Here is a 21,415-nt window from a genome sequence, read left to right as displayed (position 1 = left end):
TCTGCCATGGCAGTGGCGACTTGCATGAGCGGCATGGGAGTCACAAACACCAGTCGCAGTCATCTCCACTAACGAGTTAATTGCCAGGCAATCTGTAGCCTTAAAACTTAACGATGTCAGCGAACCTGCAGCTGATCTCCAACAGGCTCCTGTAGTGACGAGGTGGATACAATCCCACTAAAGCAGGTTTTCCTGGTTTGGTGTAAACTCCACAAACTCATTGTTATTTCTATTTTATTGTATTTTTATTTTATTTTGACTGCTTCTCATTTAGAGGGATTCAGTTCTGTTTATTTTGTCTGGATCAATACAGCTGTTAATGTCTGCATCCTGTGCTCAATGCAGCATGGAGGGTTTTACCAAACCACCCCGCTAAAGTGGGTTTACAGCAGATTTTCAGTCTTTGACATTTCAGAGCTCTTTTTATTATACTGTAATGTGTAATGTAAAGCTCTTTCTGTCCACCATGCTGCAGTACTGTACGGGGATACGATTTGAACACAGTTATTAAACTACATTTCTTGAGGATGACCACTCTTCTGGCTGCAGTTCATTCTCTTTAATCATTTATCTATTTCAAGACATTAAAGTTAAATCACTTTACTACCTTCAGTATTGCTTAATCACTGTGAACGACTCTTACATCCCATTAGATTAACTGAGCAGTACAATATCAATTATGCTCACAAAGCAAGATTTGTTGGAACAGGAGTGTATGTGTGTATTATATACGGTATACATACCCAATATATGTGTACTGGAGTGGTAGAAATCATTACATCTTCCTATTTAGGCTGCTGCAAAGCCAGCACAGCCAAACAGAAACAGAGTCTGTGCTTATTGATCTGGATGGGATTTAATGCTTGGCATACAACTCTCATCTTTCACGGGACACAGCGAGTAAAACAACTGCACTATAATTAAGTTACATTTCATGAGTGAAAACAATGTCTGGATGGTATGACCTTTTTGCAGACACACAGTTCACCTCTGTTTGTATGTCGTTTGTTGATGCGATCTTCCTGCCACTTGAAGAATGATCCAATTAGTTTCAGTCTGCTTGAATATAAACTCAGATTGTTTAAATGAAATCAATGCAATACACAAGATGTGTTGGTGTATCAGCAACTGGAAAATATGTAATATAGCAGAAAGTGCAGCCTGCAGTAAACTGCTCTCTAGCAGGTTCTCCATGCTGTTGAAGCAGATAAGGACTATATGAATATGATCGGTGTGGTGAGATGAGATGTGGTGAGGGATAAACCTTGTTTCACTTTTTGTTTCTTTGAGCCTCTTTTTACTTTGAAAAATGAAAAAACGCAACACCCTCACTTCAACATGTCGGAATAATATAACAGTGCTAAATACCTAACTTTAAACCTAAATATCTTAATAAAACCCTCAAGCAGAGTGCTTCATTCCAGCAATTCATCAAAAAAGTGTTTCGAGAGAACAATATCGTGACAACATAACACCACTCGAACCACCGTTGTATGATAGACTAGCGTCACCCCTTTGCTTGTTATTACCTATTTGTTTGACAATGGGTTTTTTTTTCCACCATCAGCACCAACCGGAGAACGTTTGCTTCATACTTTGTTGCAATGAGCTTGTCACCGCTAAATCTGACAGCCGCAACAGCTGAGCAAGGAGGATGATCCGTCGGAGACGTGTGCGAGGATGAAAGCACACACTCACAAGCACTCTGTTGTTGTGTGCCCGGCCCATTCGCTCCCACAAATCTTTGTTATAGCGTCTTATGACATATAAAGCCCTTCTCCTCAATTGTCTTCCCCTCCTCGGCAGGGAAAGTAACTTAAAGGGAGAAACTTTGCTGTAGTGAATGAATCACTAAACGTGTTCAGAATGAAGATTAGGTATTTGACTGTTTTTTATTATACCATCCTTAATGAGTTGGTTTGAAGGTACAGCATTTCAATAAGTGCTAGAAGTCTGTCGGAGAGCATTCAGGTTACCACGCACTGCCTCCTCAGCTCACCTTGGGCTTGCTTCCCATTTTCCACCGTGGCAAATGAGATCTGCTCAGGGAGTCTCTCAGTCTGTCTGATACACGGCCTCTTTAGCACGATTCAATTGAGTGTAAATGTCAGCAGGTCGTTCCAGAGCCTCATATGGAGTTTAAGTGAAAATGGCATTTATGAGGTGTCAACCATATGGTGTGTGCAATTAATAGCTTGGTGTTATTCTCCATGAGGCTAGTGTGAGCAATGGGACGATGAACCACAAACCTCTGCACTGTTTTAAGTGATAAAGGTTAGGTTGGATTTTAAATAGAATAATGTGTCTACTGTGACATGTAACAGCAACCACAGGTATCACAGAGCAAACATGTTCAATCACTTGTCAATCTATCAAAGTCTGAGAACTTAACCTCGTTTTATATATAGCGGTGGCTTGTTATAACCCACTATGCACACCAGTTGTAAGCCTCGGGGAGCAGAATGGCCTAAATAGAGACAGTGTAACACGTAGCAATGCTAACAGAGAGCACACAGCTACAATCAGACACATCAGACATCCACAGTAATTAAGTCATCAAAAAGGCAACTGATTTTAACTCAGTTGTAATCATTCTTTGAAAGTCAGTGTGAACATTCGTCAAACAGATGCCAATATACAAATATCAGGTGTGTCTGCATCCCTTTCATAAATTCTGAAGTATTTAGCAAAGCTAGGTGTGTATTTTGTATTATTTTATCTAATGGTTTATACATTCATATGATTAGTGATTTAGGGATTAGAACTGCCCTTGTTTATTTAGTAAAAGTCATTGCTTTAGTGTCATCACTCAGAGCTGGAACCTGTGAAATTGGATGTGGATATTTGCAGCTACATGTGCAGCTCTGCATTTCACATTTAAGATGACATTAGGGCCAAAGCCTGCTAGGAAGCAGAAGTGCTTTGATGCATGCGCGGCCTCATTTTCCTGGGGCAGATAACGTAAATGAGGGTTGGCATTGGATAATTAAAGATGAGAGCTTCAGTTGTAAACAATATCTTCAACAGTCAACTGTGTAAGTAGAGGCATTATTTATTCTTGGTCAGGGATCAAGAGGGAGCAAATACAATCTAATAAAGTGTGATATACGTGTTGATCTACTGGATGCTCAGCAGATCAGACTGCAGCATACTTTGCGATCACAGTTTTCCTTCACCCACTATTATACAAAGAGAGATGACCTGAGGAATTAGTGTGCAGTGGTTTAACTTGGATACATAATACATAAGCCAGAGCCAAAGCCAACACCATGGATATATGCAACATGCCTGCAAAGTGGCTCCCAAGAGAGGTTTTACGTGTAACTCAACAATAAAGTAATGCCCCGTAAAATTCCTGAGATGAAATGATGATATCGTACTTTGTGTTATGATTCCCAAGGTCAGGGGCCAGGATGCAATAAGGAGTCTTAAGCTCCCCAGAAAGGTCAGGAGATAAAATGAGCAGGCTGAGTGCTATAAAACTTCAGGATTAAACCTTTCATGTTTCATTCTCCGAAGACTTCCTGTAAATTGCTCATATATTTATGGCTCAACATAGAGCTTCAGTTACAGTAAGTGCACCGGGCCTCACAGCACAGTAATTTGATCACTCATCTCTTTGAGATTTTCTGTTTGATCTTCACCATTCAAATCTTTTTTAATGATACATTTTCCTTCTAATCATTCAAGGAAGTTCCGATACCATTATATCTATTGAGGCTTGAGTTTCAGTGCAAAATAAATGTGCGACTAAACATTTGCATTAGTCGCACTGGGGCGCCTGACATTTAGCAGGTCTGTCTGTTTCTGTTTGTGTAGGCCTACTCCTCCTCGAGCAACATCTCAACCTTAAAACATACCGGTAATTTAAAATGAACCGAACTATTGATTGTTTTTTTTTATCAAGAAATATGCTGAGATGCCCTCTACACTTATCCCCAGACTAAAAGGCCCAGAACGGACATCCTCGTCAGAGGTAAACGCTCCCCCACCTGCCTCCCCTGTCCACGGTAAAAAGCCTAACTCTGACCAGAGGCGCTTGATTCATTTTATGTGGATAGGGGGGCAAAGAAATTATCTGCGTGAGACACTGTTAATTTAATAACACGAGACAACCTTTCTGCTAATTTCTTCTCTACTTCCATATTTAACTGCTATCTGAGTTCATCAACGTCACTCTTTCTCTTTCGCTTTCTCTCTCTCTCTCTCTCTCTCTCTCTCCCATACACTTGCAAAGCATACAATAGCTACTCTTATATAAACGCAAATATGGAAACCATGTTAATTGCCATGAAACCCTGCCTCGGCTATATTCACTTGGTAGTACCTCGAGCATCAAAGTAGCATTTTCTACATTATTTTCTGTATCTACTCTCGTTTGGGGCGAGACAGAGCCGTAGAGTGATCAGGTTTACCATCTTCAGCGGAGATGGCCTCATCTGACTCATAAACATTTATCCGCACCTGTATTTCTGTTTACTGTCATTTAGTCACATAATACACGTTAAAAGTATTATTGTAGGGCCAAAAGGTGCAGTGAAAAAAACGTGGGTGCGCCTGAATCATGTGCTGCTGCCCCTACATGAAAAGGTTAGGGGCTTTAGTGCAGCTAACGTTGAGTTAGTCTGCAGCCCTGAATTATCTCTTTGTAAGCAGACAAGCCAGATAGAGTGATAATGTGTGTGCAGTCAGTGAGTCCAGTGTTACAGTGATGAGTACAGAGGCTGCTGCAGGCTGCAGGAAGCCAACATATAATATTTCTCCGGAGCCGGGTGCAGATGTGTCCTACCATGACACCGGCTTTAGCCGGCAGCTCGGAGTAATCAGTCCATTACGGCGTGTCTACGGCAGACGATGTCTCTGTGTTTGTCCTTCAAGTGATAACTACAGAACATCCTGGAAGACACATACTGTGAATATAATTCATTTATAAATTATTGTACTGTCTGTGTTTTCTTTCTTTCCTTTTTTCACTTCTCTAGATCTCAGCTCACTTGTGAGAGAAGTAGACGTCACACTGTATATAAGGAGGTTACAAGAACTTCTAACGCAAGTTTACAAAACTTTGTCCTTTGAGGTTGTAGAAATGTCTTGTCTATTTTCTGTTGGTTTAGAATACTTAACTTTGGAAAGGATTGCATTTGGTAAATGTGCAGAAAGAGACAGATTAGAGACAGATTAGTGACTTACTGTAGATCATTAATTGGACATGTATCACTGCGTACCTAAAGAGTTCCTCGGTGTGACGACACTCCTGCGAAAAGAAAACAGCGGGACAATTGTGTGTACAGCCCTGCTTGCAGCTCTGTGAGGCTGTGAAGCTAAATGTGCTAACATGCTAACAAAGGCAACGCTAACAAGCCTAGAATGTATAATGTTTATCATGTTCACATTTTAGTTTAGCTTGTTCACTCATTCCCACTTAACCTATCACTTATCCTTCACTAGTCTTGAAGGTTTTAAGTCCTAAACTAAACTACAGTCTTGCATTGCCACTAAGAGATAAACAAAGCTAGCATGCTAAAAACAAAGGTGATGATAAAGAAAAACGCTGTGCAGCAAATAGGCGAATTAGTAAATGGAAACAATGTTGGCCCAGTCTTGAGAGTATTTGCATTAGCAGCGTAATTTGCTAAATACTGGACACACAGTAGCAGTGTTTATGAGCCTAATGAAGGAACTAAAGTGTGGATTTACAAGCTGTGTGCACTAATTACAGTAAACAATGTGTATATGCCTTCATAAAATATTTAACCCACATTTCCCATTACTGCATGCTTAAAGTGTTGAAGCTCAAATTTAAACTGAATCTAAATATATTGTATATATACTGTACATTTAGAAGAATACGAGTGGGAGCTCTGCCATGGAAGCACTTATAGATAATTAACAGGATTTTAAAATCAATTTGAAATGTGCAGAGAGACAGCGGTAAGAGGCTTTAACTGGGGGAAAAGTCTTAGTAAGGAGACTTTGCTTGGAGGCTGACGGCAGAATTTCAAACAAACTGGAGAGGAGTTTCAGGGTGACGGTGTTACGCGAGTAGAAAGTGTGTCACAATAATTTAAATAGGCTGTGACAAAGGCATGCGCAATAATGAGAAAATCCTTGAATAACCCAGCTAAAGCTCAGATAAGATGTTCACTGAAGACCGGGCGTGACTCAAGAGATACGGTAGCTGATCACTCCCCATCCGTCTTCCCTAAAGTGGAGCAAATCTGCAATGAATAATGGTGCAAAATCCCAAACTTCAAATGCACCAAGCTGACACAGACTCAAAACTGCACTCAGAGCTCATGCTCCTTAAATTCACATTCACAACTGAACGTGTTTCTGACTGCGATACTGTACTTCTGTATCTCTTTCCAATAACTGCCCAAACTGTGATGAGCCAGGAAGGTCCCATTACGGCTCCATGCATACCAGGTCAGATGCTGATCTTGCATGTTGTATGCTCTCCAATGCAGTGGGAATAAGGCAGCTACGAATAATTGTTTCCATTATTAATTGATCTCCTGATTTATTTTGTATTATTATTTTTGACATGTCTTAACGAACAGCAAATCCAAATGTTTTCATGAATGACAGATGTGTGAGCATCAAATCCTCACATTTGAGAAGCTGGTACGAGCAAAATGACTAATTGACTAATTGATTTAAAAAAGATAAGTAATTTCTTTCAGCCCTCTGTAACAACACACGCTTGCTCTCCCAAGCAGTTGTCATAGTAATCACAATGATGCTTGGAGAGTACGATGTCCTAGATTTATATTTGTTATACGATACATTTGCTGTAAACTTTAAATCTCCACTCACAAACAATAAGGATACAGACACAATCTGTTACCTGGTAGGTAAATCACAAATTTACTCCCAAAAAGATCCTGCTGCATCTTCATATAACCCAGTGTAATGTTACCTGTTATGATGTATGAGTCTCCAACTATGGGCCACTGAGAGTAACAATTCTTTTACTCGAAAACCTGCGTACGTTATGAATAAGATACTCTCATAAATAAGATGTTAAAATCACTTTAAATGAGTTTATCTTCAATCTTAGATTTCCTAATACATAATATTATAGGGTATCTGTTGAACAAAGTAAAGCTGAAGGCAATGTTTTTATGTAGAGGAATAAATTACAGCGTTTTGTTATCATCGGGCTGATTTCTTCAAGGCGAAACACAGAAAGGTATTCATTGTTTGCAGAAGGCAGAATTCCTTCAGCATACTATTTCCTTTCTTCTTTGCATGGTGAATAACTGTGGTAATATAATTGAAAAGATTATATTCCACTGGGGGTAAAAGTCCACTTGTCCATTACTATAATAAGTATGTAATTAAACTGTCACATATTAATCCTCTCAAACAGAGCAGCAACTGAAACAAATTATATTTTGTAGAACAGATTTCTTGCAAATGAAGAAAAGAGTGAAATGGAAGTCCAAAAATTGGGTAATTAGGAAGTCTTATTTGAACAGCATGTTAGTAACCAGAGGGAGCTAAGGTGCAGCAGTACAGAATATTAATGGAAATTTGATTAAACATTCCCACATCTTTATGTGAATATCCCTCTGGCAAAGCGCTTACAGAACAAAACAAATTGGCAATTATAATTATCGATGTTCTGTTTTCTCTTTTTCTGCCTGATGTGATCTCAACATACGTGATGTAATAAATTAAAATGACAAAAATGACAATTTTCAGTGCTGCATTTTTTCCCCATTCTGCTCGTGCAAGTAATGACAGCAGAAGCTGATCCAGTCTAAATTGTTTGTAATCTCATCCAACACCGAAGCACTTTCTGAACGCAATGTTTACTGCCAACATTTCCCAATGCTCCAAATACAAAGAAACCGGGCACCTCTGACCGTATTTTAAATACACATTCGATGCTCAGTGAGGTTATATAAGCATAAGCTCATTAAATACAAAACTACGGTGGTGAACAGAAGGCACCCGTGACACTGATTGAGATACTAAGATACTGATACCTGATGAATTGGACAAAATATGATGCTAATTGCAATCTACACAGATACAAGTACATTTTATATTTGGTCTGAGTGATTCACACTTTTTTGTTATACAAGATAATCAAAGATATTTTAAAGTGGACGGCAAGTCCGCTAGCAAAGAACAGGTAACATTTTAAAGTTTTTTGACATCTGAACAAGCAGATGTGTCAAATAATGTGCACATTTGTTGACCACAAATGTCAATACGCAGTATATGTCAGTAATTAAAATCAGATTTGTTTTGCAGATCCAGGATTGAAACTTCACAGCTATTTGTTAAAACACTGCCAACATTTCACCGCTGCATTCCAAATTACACTGATCATCTCAAAGGGAAACTGCAATTACAGCCGCAAACAAGATGGCTGATTGGCACAGGTGGAGACCTCATCATGTATGGACTCCAGCATGTTTGCCGTTGCTTTTTAAGAAAAGAAACCGTGTGCGTAATCTTGCTTTTCACATCTTCTATAGAAGAGGTCCGGCTTCCGGCTTTTCTTGTTATTGATCTGAAATGTTACAAAAATGAAATGTGGTATAGTATATACTGGTTTTGAGTTGTATTCTAAGAAACATCTATAGTTGATTCACTTTTATCACATTCAATTATATACACGTATATCACAAAAGAAGCTGCCTCATTTACACCTACTCTAGGAAAATAGTTACTGTACATATACTGTTGCTGCAGTTTGAAGATCGGACACTTCAGTCCACTGCAACTCTGCATCCAATGCCCCACATTGCCTGCAACTATAAATAGGGTTACTTGGCTCCTCCGTGGCTGCTGCTCTCCCCTGGAGCACGGCCTGCCGCCGCACCAGGCTCTGATGCAGCATGCAGCACTGGTGGTCGACACCCCTGACTTCATGGATCACATCAACCTCACGCACTGCTTCGAGTCTGCTCTGACCTCCAGGCCGTGCAACAACTTTGCGGACTGAGAATGTGATGTAATCCTCTAATCTACACTAAAAACATCTGCACACAGGAGTTGGCATTCCAGAGTGCTGGGAGGCTCTAAATAACATATTTGAGGAAGATATTTAATGTCCTTGAGAGAATATACAGTGGTAAGAATTGACCAGTTTTAGGGATTTTTGTTCACATATTCCAGTCACTGGCCCATTGAATGAGCACTGGCCCCTAGAGGACTCGACTTTGGGGACATTTGGCAAAGTGTGACAAGAGCAGGATTAAGTTTCCACAACGCTTCAGACGTGATGGGAAGTTCGACTTAGTTAGCAATGCAGAAGTTTGCCGTGTGAGCAGCGCAGATAGAAACCCTGACAGCCAAGAGTAAAGCAACCAGCTATGAAGTTGTGCCTTGAATATCATTGAGATAATAGATAAAAAGATAAAAGATAATAGGCAACAGGAAGCTGGTCATATGGCCCATGGAGGCGTTTCGCAAAGAGCACCTGACCTCTGGCAGACGTTTCTCACTGCAGTGGACAACACAGCAATTTACAATTGCACGGTATTTGTAATATACTCTATGAAGATTCTCTATGTCGCCTCATAAATATTCAAAACAATAAGGTTTAGAAATAATAAGGCTATAAATCATCACTTGAAAACAAACCAACAACATGAAGGGAAAGGGCAGAATTCTTTCCACAGCTTCCAAACGGTGGAGAGGATCTGCAGATTTGGGCGTTTTTCTTTACACCAGAAAAAGAAGTATAGAACTGGGTTTTGACGCAGACACTCGACGACGGATGACAGCAGATGTTTAGATTTGACACGCTGCACTGTGACAGACAGTATCAGCCTCAGAATCAGAGAGATGAGGGTTCATACACAAGCACACAACAATACTTTGCAATCTATGGATTAAAAGACAAACGCACATTTCTTTGTGACTAAACACCCCATGTTAGTCAGACATGTCAAAACACAGTTGGTTGACATGCACTTGTTTGTTTGAACCACTCATTTTACATGCCATTAATTCTGAATTGTTAATAAAAATCCAGCTGGAGCTTATTGATTGGTTTTTATTACCTCATTTATTTCACGTCTTGTCTGGATTGCAATGCTCTATTAAATTATTCATCAGGTGAACCACAGTGTGCATTTGCTCTCTCCACACTGCTGAAGGAAGATGTATAAATGCATTTATTTAGGCTTAATATCGTGACATTCATCTTGGCAACATGCGTAGGGCAGAGCAAGAATGTTGCGTCATCCTGAACCTTTATCACCAGAATCCTTTCCTCACGTTTGTTTTGCCATTTATGGAGAAAAACATAACAGCATTAAAGGGTTCTGGACAGGTTTACTGACAGTACAGTGAGTAGATTCCTTTTCACTACATGTGCACATAGCCGCCCACGCTGTATGAAATCATATTGTTCTTTGCCCTCTTCAACTATATTCCAATGAATAAACTGCACTTTGAAAAAGAATGACGAAAAACACTGCATGTTGTGCTCCCACCTTTGACTACACCGCCCTCTGCTGGTGAGGAACTGTGATGACACATGATTTGCTTAACATAATTATTTTTCTTTCAGCAGTATACCTAATTTAACATTTGCTATCATGATTAACAATTATTTATATTAATTATATTGACATGACATGGCTTCTGCCTTGAGTGTATGATATTGATGCATAATGCGATCCAAAGTACACAAAAACACCAATGGACAAAGATGGCACATTCCTTTAAAATTATCCATCTTGATGCATGCAAGTTTAGACCATACATAATTCTTTCAGTTTGTCATCGATAACATCATTGATTGTAACAGAGGTTTAATATACAATACAAAATTGAGCTATACTGCAAATTCTTTAGCAACAGTTATAAGAGTGCACTGCTGAAATCCAATAATTTTCTTTAATAAAAAAAAACATTATTTGATGCATTCATCCTCTGCTTGCCATGACAATCACCTCTCCAGCAATGAGTGTGTCCCTGCAAAATCTTTTTTGATGCCCTTTGAAAATACTAATAAAGTCCAGACTTCCTCTGCTCTCCGTGAGCTGTTTTTACCTGGAGGCTTGAAACTTTGAACTATTGCAAAATGTATTAGCACTCATGACAACATGACAAATAGCACAATTATCTGGTTCATCATAATGTTTATCATCTATCCTACAATTTCAGCATCATTCTAAAATGGACCTCTCTAAAATGATAGAAAAATATTGATTTCTTCAGCAGGAAATCATAATTTTGTTGTCTGTATGTTATATAAAGAGGGCCGATGCAGCAATTGCATCAAAACCTATTGACCATAACAAAAGGGACCGTGCTACTGAAAATTAAAAGGGAGTAATGAATTGAGAGTCAAACCAAATCATGAGTTGCTTCATCAATATTTCTTAAAATACCCAAATACTTTATTAAGTTGCACTGAAAAGTAAAATACATGTCTCTGCATAACAAATAAATACTCGGACCATCAGATAAACTTCACGAGAACGGACGTCCAAAAGGACAAAGGCAGAATTAGCCATATTCAGGTCGTTCTTGTATTTTTTGTGTGGATAATGTCACTGATTATATCATACAGTATTTGGATTAACAAACAAAGAAAACAAGTCATAACCATCTCTTCAGTTATTTGTCATAACAAGTCTCTTATATTAACTGTAGCAAAAATATAAACTGGTTAGCATTGCATTGATTCTATGGGAAGAATTACAAAAATATCAATGTAAAAAAAAAGGGGAAATTAAAATAAGTTAAAGAAATGAAAGTGTGGAACAAGTGTGGTCTTACTGGTGAGAGTGCTGAGGCTGAAACTCTAGACATCTCAACCTTAGTTTTTCAGTTAAATTATCTGTCCATCAATGTATTTAAAATATTCTCTTTCATTAAAAGTCATCCTGGAGATGTACTCAGAAATCTGTGTTAAATTCAAGCATAATGTGTCTCTACTAGACAGCCATCGTTGCTGTTGTCCACCCAGTAGCAATGTGACATGCGTGGTTTCCTGAAGATTGGCTCAAACAAATTGTTCCCACTGACTGTTTTCAACGCTGCCCACCTTTTGTACAAATGTAGGGTGCATTCACAGGCTCCAATGATTCGTCATCATCAGGTATCAGCTGTGCGGTCTGCCTGTGGATGGTGCCACGCTGTCATTCTGTCCCTCCTCCTCCGCAGAGTCCTCAGAGCTGTTTACCACCGCAGCACTGAGAGAATGGAGCTCCTCCAAAACAGACAGGAGTCTCCCTGACAGGGCACAGACAGGCCAGTGGTCAGATTAGTCACGTCTGTGTAAATGTGGCTGACGCATGAGGAGTTAGGACACTGCTTACCGTCTGCAGGAACCACAGAATGACTCCTCTCTGAGGGGGGTTTTCGATGTTCTCTGGGAGCAGAAGAGTTTTGACGATCTGCTGTGTGAGCTCTCGTATACTCAGTTGTCAAACCTCTCTCAGCAGCGACAGTGGCCTGCAACAGATCAGATTCAGGTCATAAGAGGTCATCAGCAGAAATGACAGAAACAAAATTTTTCTCAAATGTCTTTATGGCTTTAAAAAGTCTCACCAGCAGCGGTTGGGTGTCTTTCGCCGTCTCCCTCAGTTGTTTATTGTGGACTTCCCTCTGTGTGTATTGTCGGGTTTCTCTCATTTCGTCCCGTTTCCTTGCCGACTCTCTCTCAAACTGCCGCAAAGTCATAACTGCAAGAGACAGTACAGACAGAATGAAAGCCGCGGGGAAATGCTGCTATATACTGTGTAAACAATTCCTATCATATCAGATCACAGTCTGCATTACAGATATGACTTCACCCCCTTATGTTAAACTGCTGGAGGCTGAGGTACCATGGTGCTAATCCTGCTACCTGCTTTGGTGTGCTCTCTCTTGGCCGTATTGACTTGAACCTCCATCTCTCTCAGCCTCTCAGCACAGCAGTTCTCGAGCTCAGACACTCTCTCCAGCAGGGCTGAGGGGGGGGGGAAACAAATGCACCATTCCTCAATACAGCATTTCACACAAGTCGTTTATATCAATTTCCAATTTCTCAATTATTACTATGCAACCACATCAGAAGGCTGAGACCCAGCAAGGTGGCACTAGGGTAAAAAGGTCAGAAAAGGCACGTTTATTCTTTTCTTTTTTTATCTCAGCTCCAGGCAAACATTTCTTTAGATTGTCGTTCATTAAAGACAGAGGAATATGCAGTGAAGCAATTTAAGACCTGAAATGTAAAGGAAATGAAATATAATAGTGGCGATTTGATGTCTGATTCATTAAAGCTGCTATAATAAATGTATATAAAAAGGGAGCCAATCATAATAACAAACCAACAGAGAAAATAATCACCCGACTGCAGTTCCCCTCTACCTTCAGGTTATTGTTTGTGGTTTTTTTTGGCCCACAACTTAAATACAATGCTTTGCTCTGTCAGTCTAGCACCAAATGGCAGACAGACACAGTTAGCCACTTGCTGGGGGAAATAGTGGAGCGTCTAGCAGCTGAAGATACTGGTGGAAATCAAGTGGACATCTTCCAAAGTTACTATTTTTAGAACAAATTTCTCTATTTTTGTGACTGTGCCCAAAACAGGGAAACACAGGATTTGTAAACATGTAACTGTAAGAAGTAGGAACTTAAAAAGATGATTTGTCCGACTGCTTAAGCTTCATATTTTCTTCAGATAAGCTTTAGAATGGAAAGACCATCACTGAGACTGAAAGTGCATTAGTGGAAGATCTTAGAAGGGTCGGTATGAACAGCAAGCGAAGCCTGTCCAACGTACACATAGGCCACCTGACTATTGTTAAGACAGACTTGTCCTTTAATGCAGGTTTAAAGCTGAGAAGCTCCCAAGTGGACATTGGGAAAAAGGTAATAGGAAAACTCAGTAACACTCCCAGATCAACTACAGTCAAGGTGCTCTTGAAAATGTCACTTAATCCCCAACTGCTCCTGTGAAGCTACCGAGTGGCCAGGTGTGGCATTATGGAGACGGCGACGAAGGGCATTTCTAAAATAGATCAGGAGTGCTTAGTCTGCTTTCCATGGATAAGTCAAGGCTGAAAACAGTCATGTGTCTTAAGTTAGCCCCTTGGCTCACCACGTTCGCTGTGCTCCTGCTGGCTGAGCAGCTCGGAGCGGAGTTTCTCCAGGTTGACCTTGCTCTCCTCCAGCTGGATCTGGATCTCCTGCAGGCTCAGCTCGGCCTCCTCTCTGCCAGCCAAAGCCTGCCGCACCTCCACGCAGCTCTGCTCCAGCGCCAGCTGCTGCTGCCTCAGTTTGCGTTCATCTTAGGAGGGTGTACAAAGGTGAACTGAGACACATACATTGCCAACATGGATACCCAACAAATAACGTGGTATAATAAGGAGTTGGGAGATGTAAGGGTGCTCACGCTGCTCTTTCAGATCAGCCAGAGTTCTCTCGATGAGCTCCGGGGTTCTTTTGAGCTCCTGTGTGAGCTTGTCTCTCTCTTCACACACCACACTGAGCTCCGTCTGAAGGTTTGTGATGCTGCAGGGCAACAAAGCGAAGATGGCAGAGCAAATAAAGGAGAAGAAAATCAAGCAGAGAAGTGGAGAAGGAACTGCCTGCTGGAAGCCAAGTCCTGGTGAGAGTGACTTTGCATACAAATGTGAAATTGTGATATATTAATGAGAAAATAATTGTTATTCATAACGCAATATTGATTTCAACCACGATTCCACCTCCTCCTCGTCCTAACAGAAGTGAAACTGATATTTTCATGTTTGACCATTTACTGGTTTTATGTGTAAACAGTAAACTTACAATAACAATTCTGACTAAATCTCTGAATTAGTGGTGGGTTCTTGGATTTAATGAATATTCATAAACAACTGCTGTTTACAGCTTAAAAACTACAAAGAGATGCTTGTCTTTCTTCATTTTACATTGAAACTTGAGTACTTTGGGTTTGGGGGCTTTTGATCACAATAGGTAAGCCGATTCAATAAAAAAAATAAAAAAAATAAAAAAAGAAAGAAGTCATTTGCAATTAGTTGCAGAAAAATTAAACGCCTCATTACAAAACCAGTGTAGCCATTTAGAAATGTATTGCATTCAGTCTCACGTGAGTGCTGAGATTAAAAAGCTATTTTTCTAATGTAATGTTTGACATAGGCATTTGTAAAACTGAACATAAAAAGAAGCCTCTTTTTTTGTTGGGTAAAGAGTGTTTGGCGGAAACCTCGTACCTGTCAGCAGTTTGCTGTGTTTGTTTACTGGCCTGCTTAGCTTTCTGCAGAGCCACCCTCCTCATGGCCAAACCTGAAAAACAAAAACCATTGTGACACACTTTATTTACCAGAAATATGTAATGCAAACGGAAGCTCTGTGATCACCCCGTCAGCCTCCTGTTGGACTGCACCTTGTATCGTCTCCACTCGTCTTTTAGCAAAAGTTAGCCTCTGGGTGAAAGTGCTGAGCCTGGCTTGAGCTGCGTCCATTTCTGCCACCTTGCTTTCAAAAGCCAAACTAAACCTGTGAAAATACAGCATTGACTGTAATTACACTTTCAACGGCTGTTTTTCCTTTTATTCTTCCGATTTACCTACGAACTGCCCCCGTCAGGGTTTTTAGTTCAGCCTCTTCTCTCTTGCTCTGCGAGTTCAGCTGGGAGTTTTCTTGTTGCTCCTGGGCCAAGTCCTGTTTCAATGTCTGGGAAGAAAATCACACATAACAAAAGTGTATCGTAAACAAATAAGAGGCTCAGTTTTGAGAATGTTTTTGTGGCCAGCTGCTGTTCTTAAATCCTCACCGCTCATGGAACCTAGCAACATTTTCATACAGTCAGCACCCTCTGCTGTGGTAAAAATGCACGAGGGTTTATCACTATCCTTAGCAGCACCAAATTTATTGTGCATCATCAAAATTTCAGACAGCCGCGTAAATCACATCACTTGCTCGTGTCCTAACCTCCTTTTCCACTCTCTCAAGGTCCAGCTCAGCTATCCTGTCATCGAGGCTGTGTTGGAGCACACTAGCTCGGTGCTGCTCCTGCTGGAGCTGCTGCTCAAGGAGTTTGACCTAAGACAGCAAAACAATACCACACTTTATACACAGTAGACATTTTCTACTGTGGTATATTAATAGATGATGATTTTCATACTTTTGAAAGAACCTTGTCCTTTTCTCCTCTTAGTTCAATGTCCTTTGAGCGAAGCTGGACGCACAACTTAAACACTTTGTCCCTCCAGAGCCGAAGCACTTGAAGGCCTTCAGATTCATTCATCACAAGTGGGTCTGCGGTCTATAGAAACACATAAATGTATGGTAAACGCACACACCACTTCAGCAAAGGCTTTATATGAGTATGGTAATTATTGCACGCTAATCAGCCTTGTTTTCCAACGCATACTAAAGCTTTTTTAGAGCAATGGGCGCATTTTTTCCTTTCTTCCCAGTTATATTAATAAAACCAGCAGAGAAGTGTTTGCAAGAAAGTAGCACCGTGCAACCTCCAAGAAAAAAGAAACAATAAAGGATGTTTGACGATCATCTATCTCAAATAACTCAAGTTTCTGCAAGTTGACGTGTGTTCAAAACTAAGCAAAACGCTCTTCAGGAAAAACACATTCGAAAGTGAAAATAAGATGTATATGTCACTGCAGAGTGACACTGTACATAAACAACATTTGGATTAGAGCACCTCAGGTGGCGTGTTCAGCCTCCTGAATTACTCCTGCAGGGCTTTGACATCCTGTCTGGAGCAGCTCCATCATCAATCTAAACCCTGTGGTCTCCTTGGGGAAACTGTTAGCGTGAAGAGCATCTACATTTCAGACTATTGTTTTCAGACTTTGGAGATATGACTATGCTTGCAAACAACCCACAGTGATGATAATAGGTAGTTGCTTAGTCTACATAGGAAGCCTGAAAGCAGCAGTGCTACTGCTCCCCCTGCGTTACCAGCATCTGCATGTGTGATGTACTGCGAAGGGACACTCACCTTCTTCACTATTTTCTCTTCTTGGAGGGTGAGTATCTCACTCACAGAGTTAAACCTGACTGTCAAAAGCTCTGTGGTCATCTGAAGAGCTGCTTTCTCTCTGTTCAGCTTCTATAAAATGTACAATGTTATTTTTTTGAAAAAGTGTACATAATGGGATGAATTTAACCTGCTTCAAAGAACAAGATATTCACATTTTTCCTGCGCAATTACTTTACAGTAGGCTGATTGCAATCAATATGGTTTGTATTGTATTCACCTCAACAGCTTCATTCAATTGTTCCTTCTCTCCTTTCTCCGGGGAAAGCTGGCCGATGTAATTTCTCAGACTGTGCAGTGTAGCCGATTGTGTCTCAAAGGCTTGTCCTATTTGGCTGAATACACATCCCCAACAAAAATACAGTGAATCTGACTACAGAGTGAAATACATGTGTAGCTCTCTTCAGTTTTAGATTGATTGTGGCACCTTAAATGTCCTTTCAGCCCGTCTCTCTCAGCAGATACTACGGCCAGAGTGCTTTTTAGCTGAAGCACTTCTGAGGTCATCGATTGTAGTTCTCGGTTTGTATTTCTTGCTGCACCCACCTCTGCACAATGGGAAGCATTCAACTGTAGCATCTGAAAGTGAAGAAAAATAAAGAATGGACATTTTAAGAAACATGCAATGATATATTATCATATTGACATTGATTCTTGGATGCAGAGGGTTGTACTGAAATCATTCAAATCAGTATGTACAGCATTTATGAATTTGCCACAGACCTCCACTTCCTGCTTCTTCTGCATTTCCTCCAATTGTACAGACAGTTTAAGAATCTGCTGTTGGGCCTCCTGCGCAGCCTGTAACCTGCAAGTGTCAGCCTTCAGAGTGAGCTCCTGGGCTTCCTCTTTGCTCCTCATTACATCTCTTCTCAGCCTTGTAATTTCTTCACCGGATTCGTTCTTTAATCTTTCAAGCTGCAACAAACACAAAATGTTGAGAATATATGAAACTAAACAAAGTAAACTTGCAAAATTAGAAAACTGCCAGGTGACTGTCAGCTATTATTAAGACTACAAGACTGTCCTAAAAACATCAGACTACAGCCTGCAAAAATGAATTACAAGATGCCAGTAAATCTCAGTTGATCTTTGTCAACATCAGTGTGAAAATGAAATGTTTTGTTAGTAAATAGAATTACCTGCAAGCTTATTTTCTCCTTCTGTGCACTGCTGCAAGTGAGCTCCCCTCTGATTTGGTTGAGTTCCGTCTTAGCCCGATGAAGCTCTTCACGCATTGCTTCCAATTCATGGCTGGGTCTGTCGTAAAATGTCAAATTTGTTTTAAATGACTCATTGTTAATCTCTGAAATGATTAGATACAAACTGTAAAATGACTTGATTGTATAACATAAGCCATCTTCTACCTGTTCAATAAGCCGTCTCTGTCTCTCATCTCTTCCCTGTGTCTCCCTGCAGTCTCCTTTAGGGCCTCCACCTGCCCCTTCAACCTCTCAGCTTCACCCTTGTGCTTCTCTGCCTCCAGACGCCACTCAGACTCCCATCTGGACCGCTGCTCTCTTCTGTGTTTGAGGGAATGGAGCTCTTCATGTAAGTTACCCAACATGCCACTTAACCGTTGGACAATAATGGTGTTTCTGACTATATAAAGTATATCCTGGGATACCTTGCACTATGGTCTGACTGATGATCCCCAGGGTTCCTTCCTCTTATGCTGTCTCCTTGTAACATCATGATCCTCTGATTTTCCCTCCTTAGTTCCAAGATTTCCTGTTGGGCCTGTGTGATGGCGAGCCATGGATTGGTGGGACTTGGATCCTTTGATTGTATTGAAGTTGTGCCTGGGTTTATCCAGGAGATGGGTGGCAGTGACCCTGCCATTTGAACGCCTCTGTGTACCCCAGCACACTGCACACTTGATGCGAAATGCGAGGGGGGTACCAGGTCCTCCTGGATATTCCCTATATAGCATAACGTAATGTTTAGATGTGTGCATGCCTTACCGGAGCTAAATATGTGTAACTAGTACCATACCAATGTCATATGTATGTTTACTCAGTAACGTTAGACTCTTCAGACTGGAGAAAGATACCAAAAAACCTCCCCCAGTGTTAAATACTCTGCATATCCTTGTTGATGACTAGTTACTTGCAGGGCTGACAAGTGCAGCCAGTGAGTGGTTGGTTAGTGTTAAGTTAGCCAGGTTAGCTATACGTTGTAGGCTGACGTTAGCGAGCATTAGTTAGCTAACGTCACCTGAACGCAACATTTTCTTTTACGGTTAACTAGGAGCAAATGTAACGTTCAACCAAAACTGCAGTTAGAAGAACAAACTTACTTGAAACAGCCGATGACGTAAAATCAGTAGGAACTATAAGCCTTTCTTTCCCGACGTTATGTCTCTCCATGTTCAACAGATGAGCTGTCACAGGAAGTCAAACCTTGCTAATCAGACAAGGTGCTCCTAAGTAGGCGCTGTTTAGCTTTATTCTCCCGCGAAACAAGTTAATCGTGGTTGCCTTAGTTACAGGTTACCACGGTAACTTGGGCTTGCCGCGAGCAACTTTTGATGCTCACTTTACACGTCGGTTAGACTGCAAATACCTGAAGTATCCCGAAAAATAACATGTCTTTGAACTTAATGCCAATGAAATAACTTATCGAACATAACTGACAACATTACAAACGCGCAGTGCATCATGGGAAAGGGGAAATCAATTTGAGCGTGTGATTCCCTGAGTATTGTCTGACAGGATGTTATTACTCTCAGGCTGCCCATATCTCGCTCCCGTCATTGAATCCTGCGTTGTTCTTCATCATGTACATATCGGCTGTCGTCCAGTTTTCGGGGGTGTGTCAAGTCCACTACATAGCCAGGGTAGCATCTTACCTGACAGACCTAATTCAGGACAACAAAATTAAAGGTAAAGCAGAGTATTGTTGCACAGGGGTGGAGCGTATGAGTTTGATTGACAGACGGATTTCTACAATAGGAGAGGTATGTGATGTTTATAATTTCACACACATCTAAATTTAAAATAAATAATGTGGGATGTAGCACTTCTAAAGGTTGTTCCATGAGGCATTTTCCTGAGAGAATTAGTGGAAAAGAGACTCTGTAATTGCACCTAATGAAGTTATTGAAAGTAAGCCATTCCTTCTTTGCCCAGGACTCCCTCACCTCATGAACACCCAGGGGTATCTGACAACCAGACCATTTGTGCTTAATATTCCAGTCCTGCAGAAAAGGGAGCACAGAGCATAAGTGCAGCTTTGAATGGTAATTGGTGATAATTTGGTTATGTAACTGAATATGTGGTTAAAGGTGCATCTAAAAATATGTTACCTCCAACTCTAAAATCATCAGCATATGACTAATTTACATTAAACATTTCCATATTATGACGGATTTCTGTGTGTGTGCTTACTTTCCTCCTTCTGCAGTGATGCACATGTTGTACACACTGCATTTGTGCTGTAAATGTATGAACTGCAAAAATAAGAAATTCTCATATAGTAACGTTCATTCCACCCATCCGAATCATGACACACAGATTATCAGATCCTTCACATTTATCTACAAGGCATGCTTACTCACAGCTGATTGGCCACAAAATAAACATTGAGTAACTTAGTACAGAGATCACTCATACGAACATTCTGAAAGCCGTGGCAACAGAGATTGTTATAATATCTGCAGTATAGTCACTATTCAGAAGGCTATAATCACATATTGTATCTTATATTTTATTTTCCTCTGGTGCCTTCAGAAGCCACTTCTCTTTGCTCTTACCTATACAGCTGCTACAATCCACATTCCCCCTGGGGTTCATTAAAGTTTCATATACTATAAATCTAATCTATTTATGGTATATTCAATGAACAAAGACGCTTTTTAGTTTGATTATATTTACGTAAATTATCATATATATAGATACAACCTGACAACATGTAAACGTAAAATAAATATAAATATAAATACCTCAACAAATAACAAAAGATGTATACGAAAACAGGTACATTGCCAAGGCAGACTAACAGCCGCATGAAAGACTGTGGACCTTGTAATGTAGTGAAGTGATTGTTGGAGCAAAACAATGGGAGTGATGTGCATTATTTGGACATATATTGTATATCTCAGCACTCGAAAGACACTGCAGCAGTCCTGTAGAACAAAGCGGAGGAAAAGAGGGATCGGAGCCGCTGAGAATCCAGAAAACAAAGACAATACTGGCCCTTTCCAGAGAGAGGGCAGAATTAAGATGTAGCTCAGTTGCTTTGAACAATACTTAGGAGCTAATCAAGGCGGACCTATAGTGCTTAAAACATCTGGCAGATAAAAAGAGCATTTTGATTAAGGCAGAGCTCAAATTGAGAACGGTTTGTGAATTGTCAACAAAAATGCAAAAACAGAAGCTTGTAACAGTGCTCATGACCACAGAGGCCATGTCTGTAGAACATTTATTCGAGGACAACTAAAAGTAA

The 21,415-nt window shown here is 40.4% G+C and overlaps 1 protein-coding gene across 1 annotated transcript; it reads right to left on the bottom strand.

Moving 5' to 3' along the window:
- Positions 1 to 11,332: 11,332 nt before the first annotated feature.
- On the bottom strand, positions 11,333 to 19,627 carry cchcr1 (coiled-coil alpha-helical rod protein 1). Its single transcript, XM_034550947.1, has 19 exons — positions 19,269 to 19,627; positions 18,597 to 18,891; positions 18,337 to 18,492; positions 18,112 to 18,229; positions 17,693 to 17,887; positions 17,397 to 17,548; positions 17,190 to 17,304; positions 16,931 to 17,041; positions 16,091 to 16,231; positions 15,898 to 16,008; positions 15,533 to 15,639; positions 15,350 to 15,462; positions 15,177 to 15,249; positions 14,357 to 14,475; positions 14,063 to 14,251; positions 12,827 to 12,928; positions 12,529 to 12,662; positions 12,297 to 12,432; positions 11,333 to 12,210 (listed from the first exon to the last, which is right to left on the bottom strand). Exons 1-19 carry the CDS (start codon positions 19,336 to 19,338, stop codon positions 12,080 to 12,082), a joined length of 2,568 nt encoding a protein of 855 aa, XP_034406838.1. The 5' UTR covers positions 19,339 to 19,627; the 3' UTR covers positions 11,333 to 12,079.
- Between the last annotated feature and the right edge of the window lie 1,788 nt (positions 19,628 to 21,415).

The sequence above is a fragment of the Cyclopterus lumpus genome, chromosome 14 (assembly GCF_009769545.1).
Source record: "Cyclopterus lumpus isolate fCycLum1 chromosome 14, fCycLum1.pri, whole genome shotgun sequence".
Lineage (NCBI taxonomy): Eukaryota > Metazoa > Chordata > Actinopteri > Perciformes > Cyclopteridae > Cyclopterus > Cyclopterus lumpus.
Note: the sequence above shows the minus strand (reverse complement) of the source record. Positions and strands in the feature narration are given on the sequence as shown.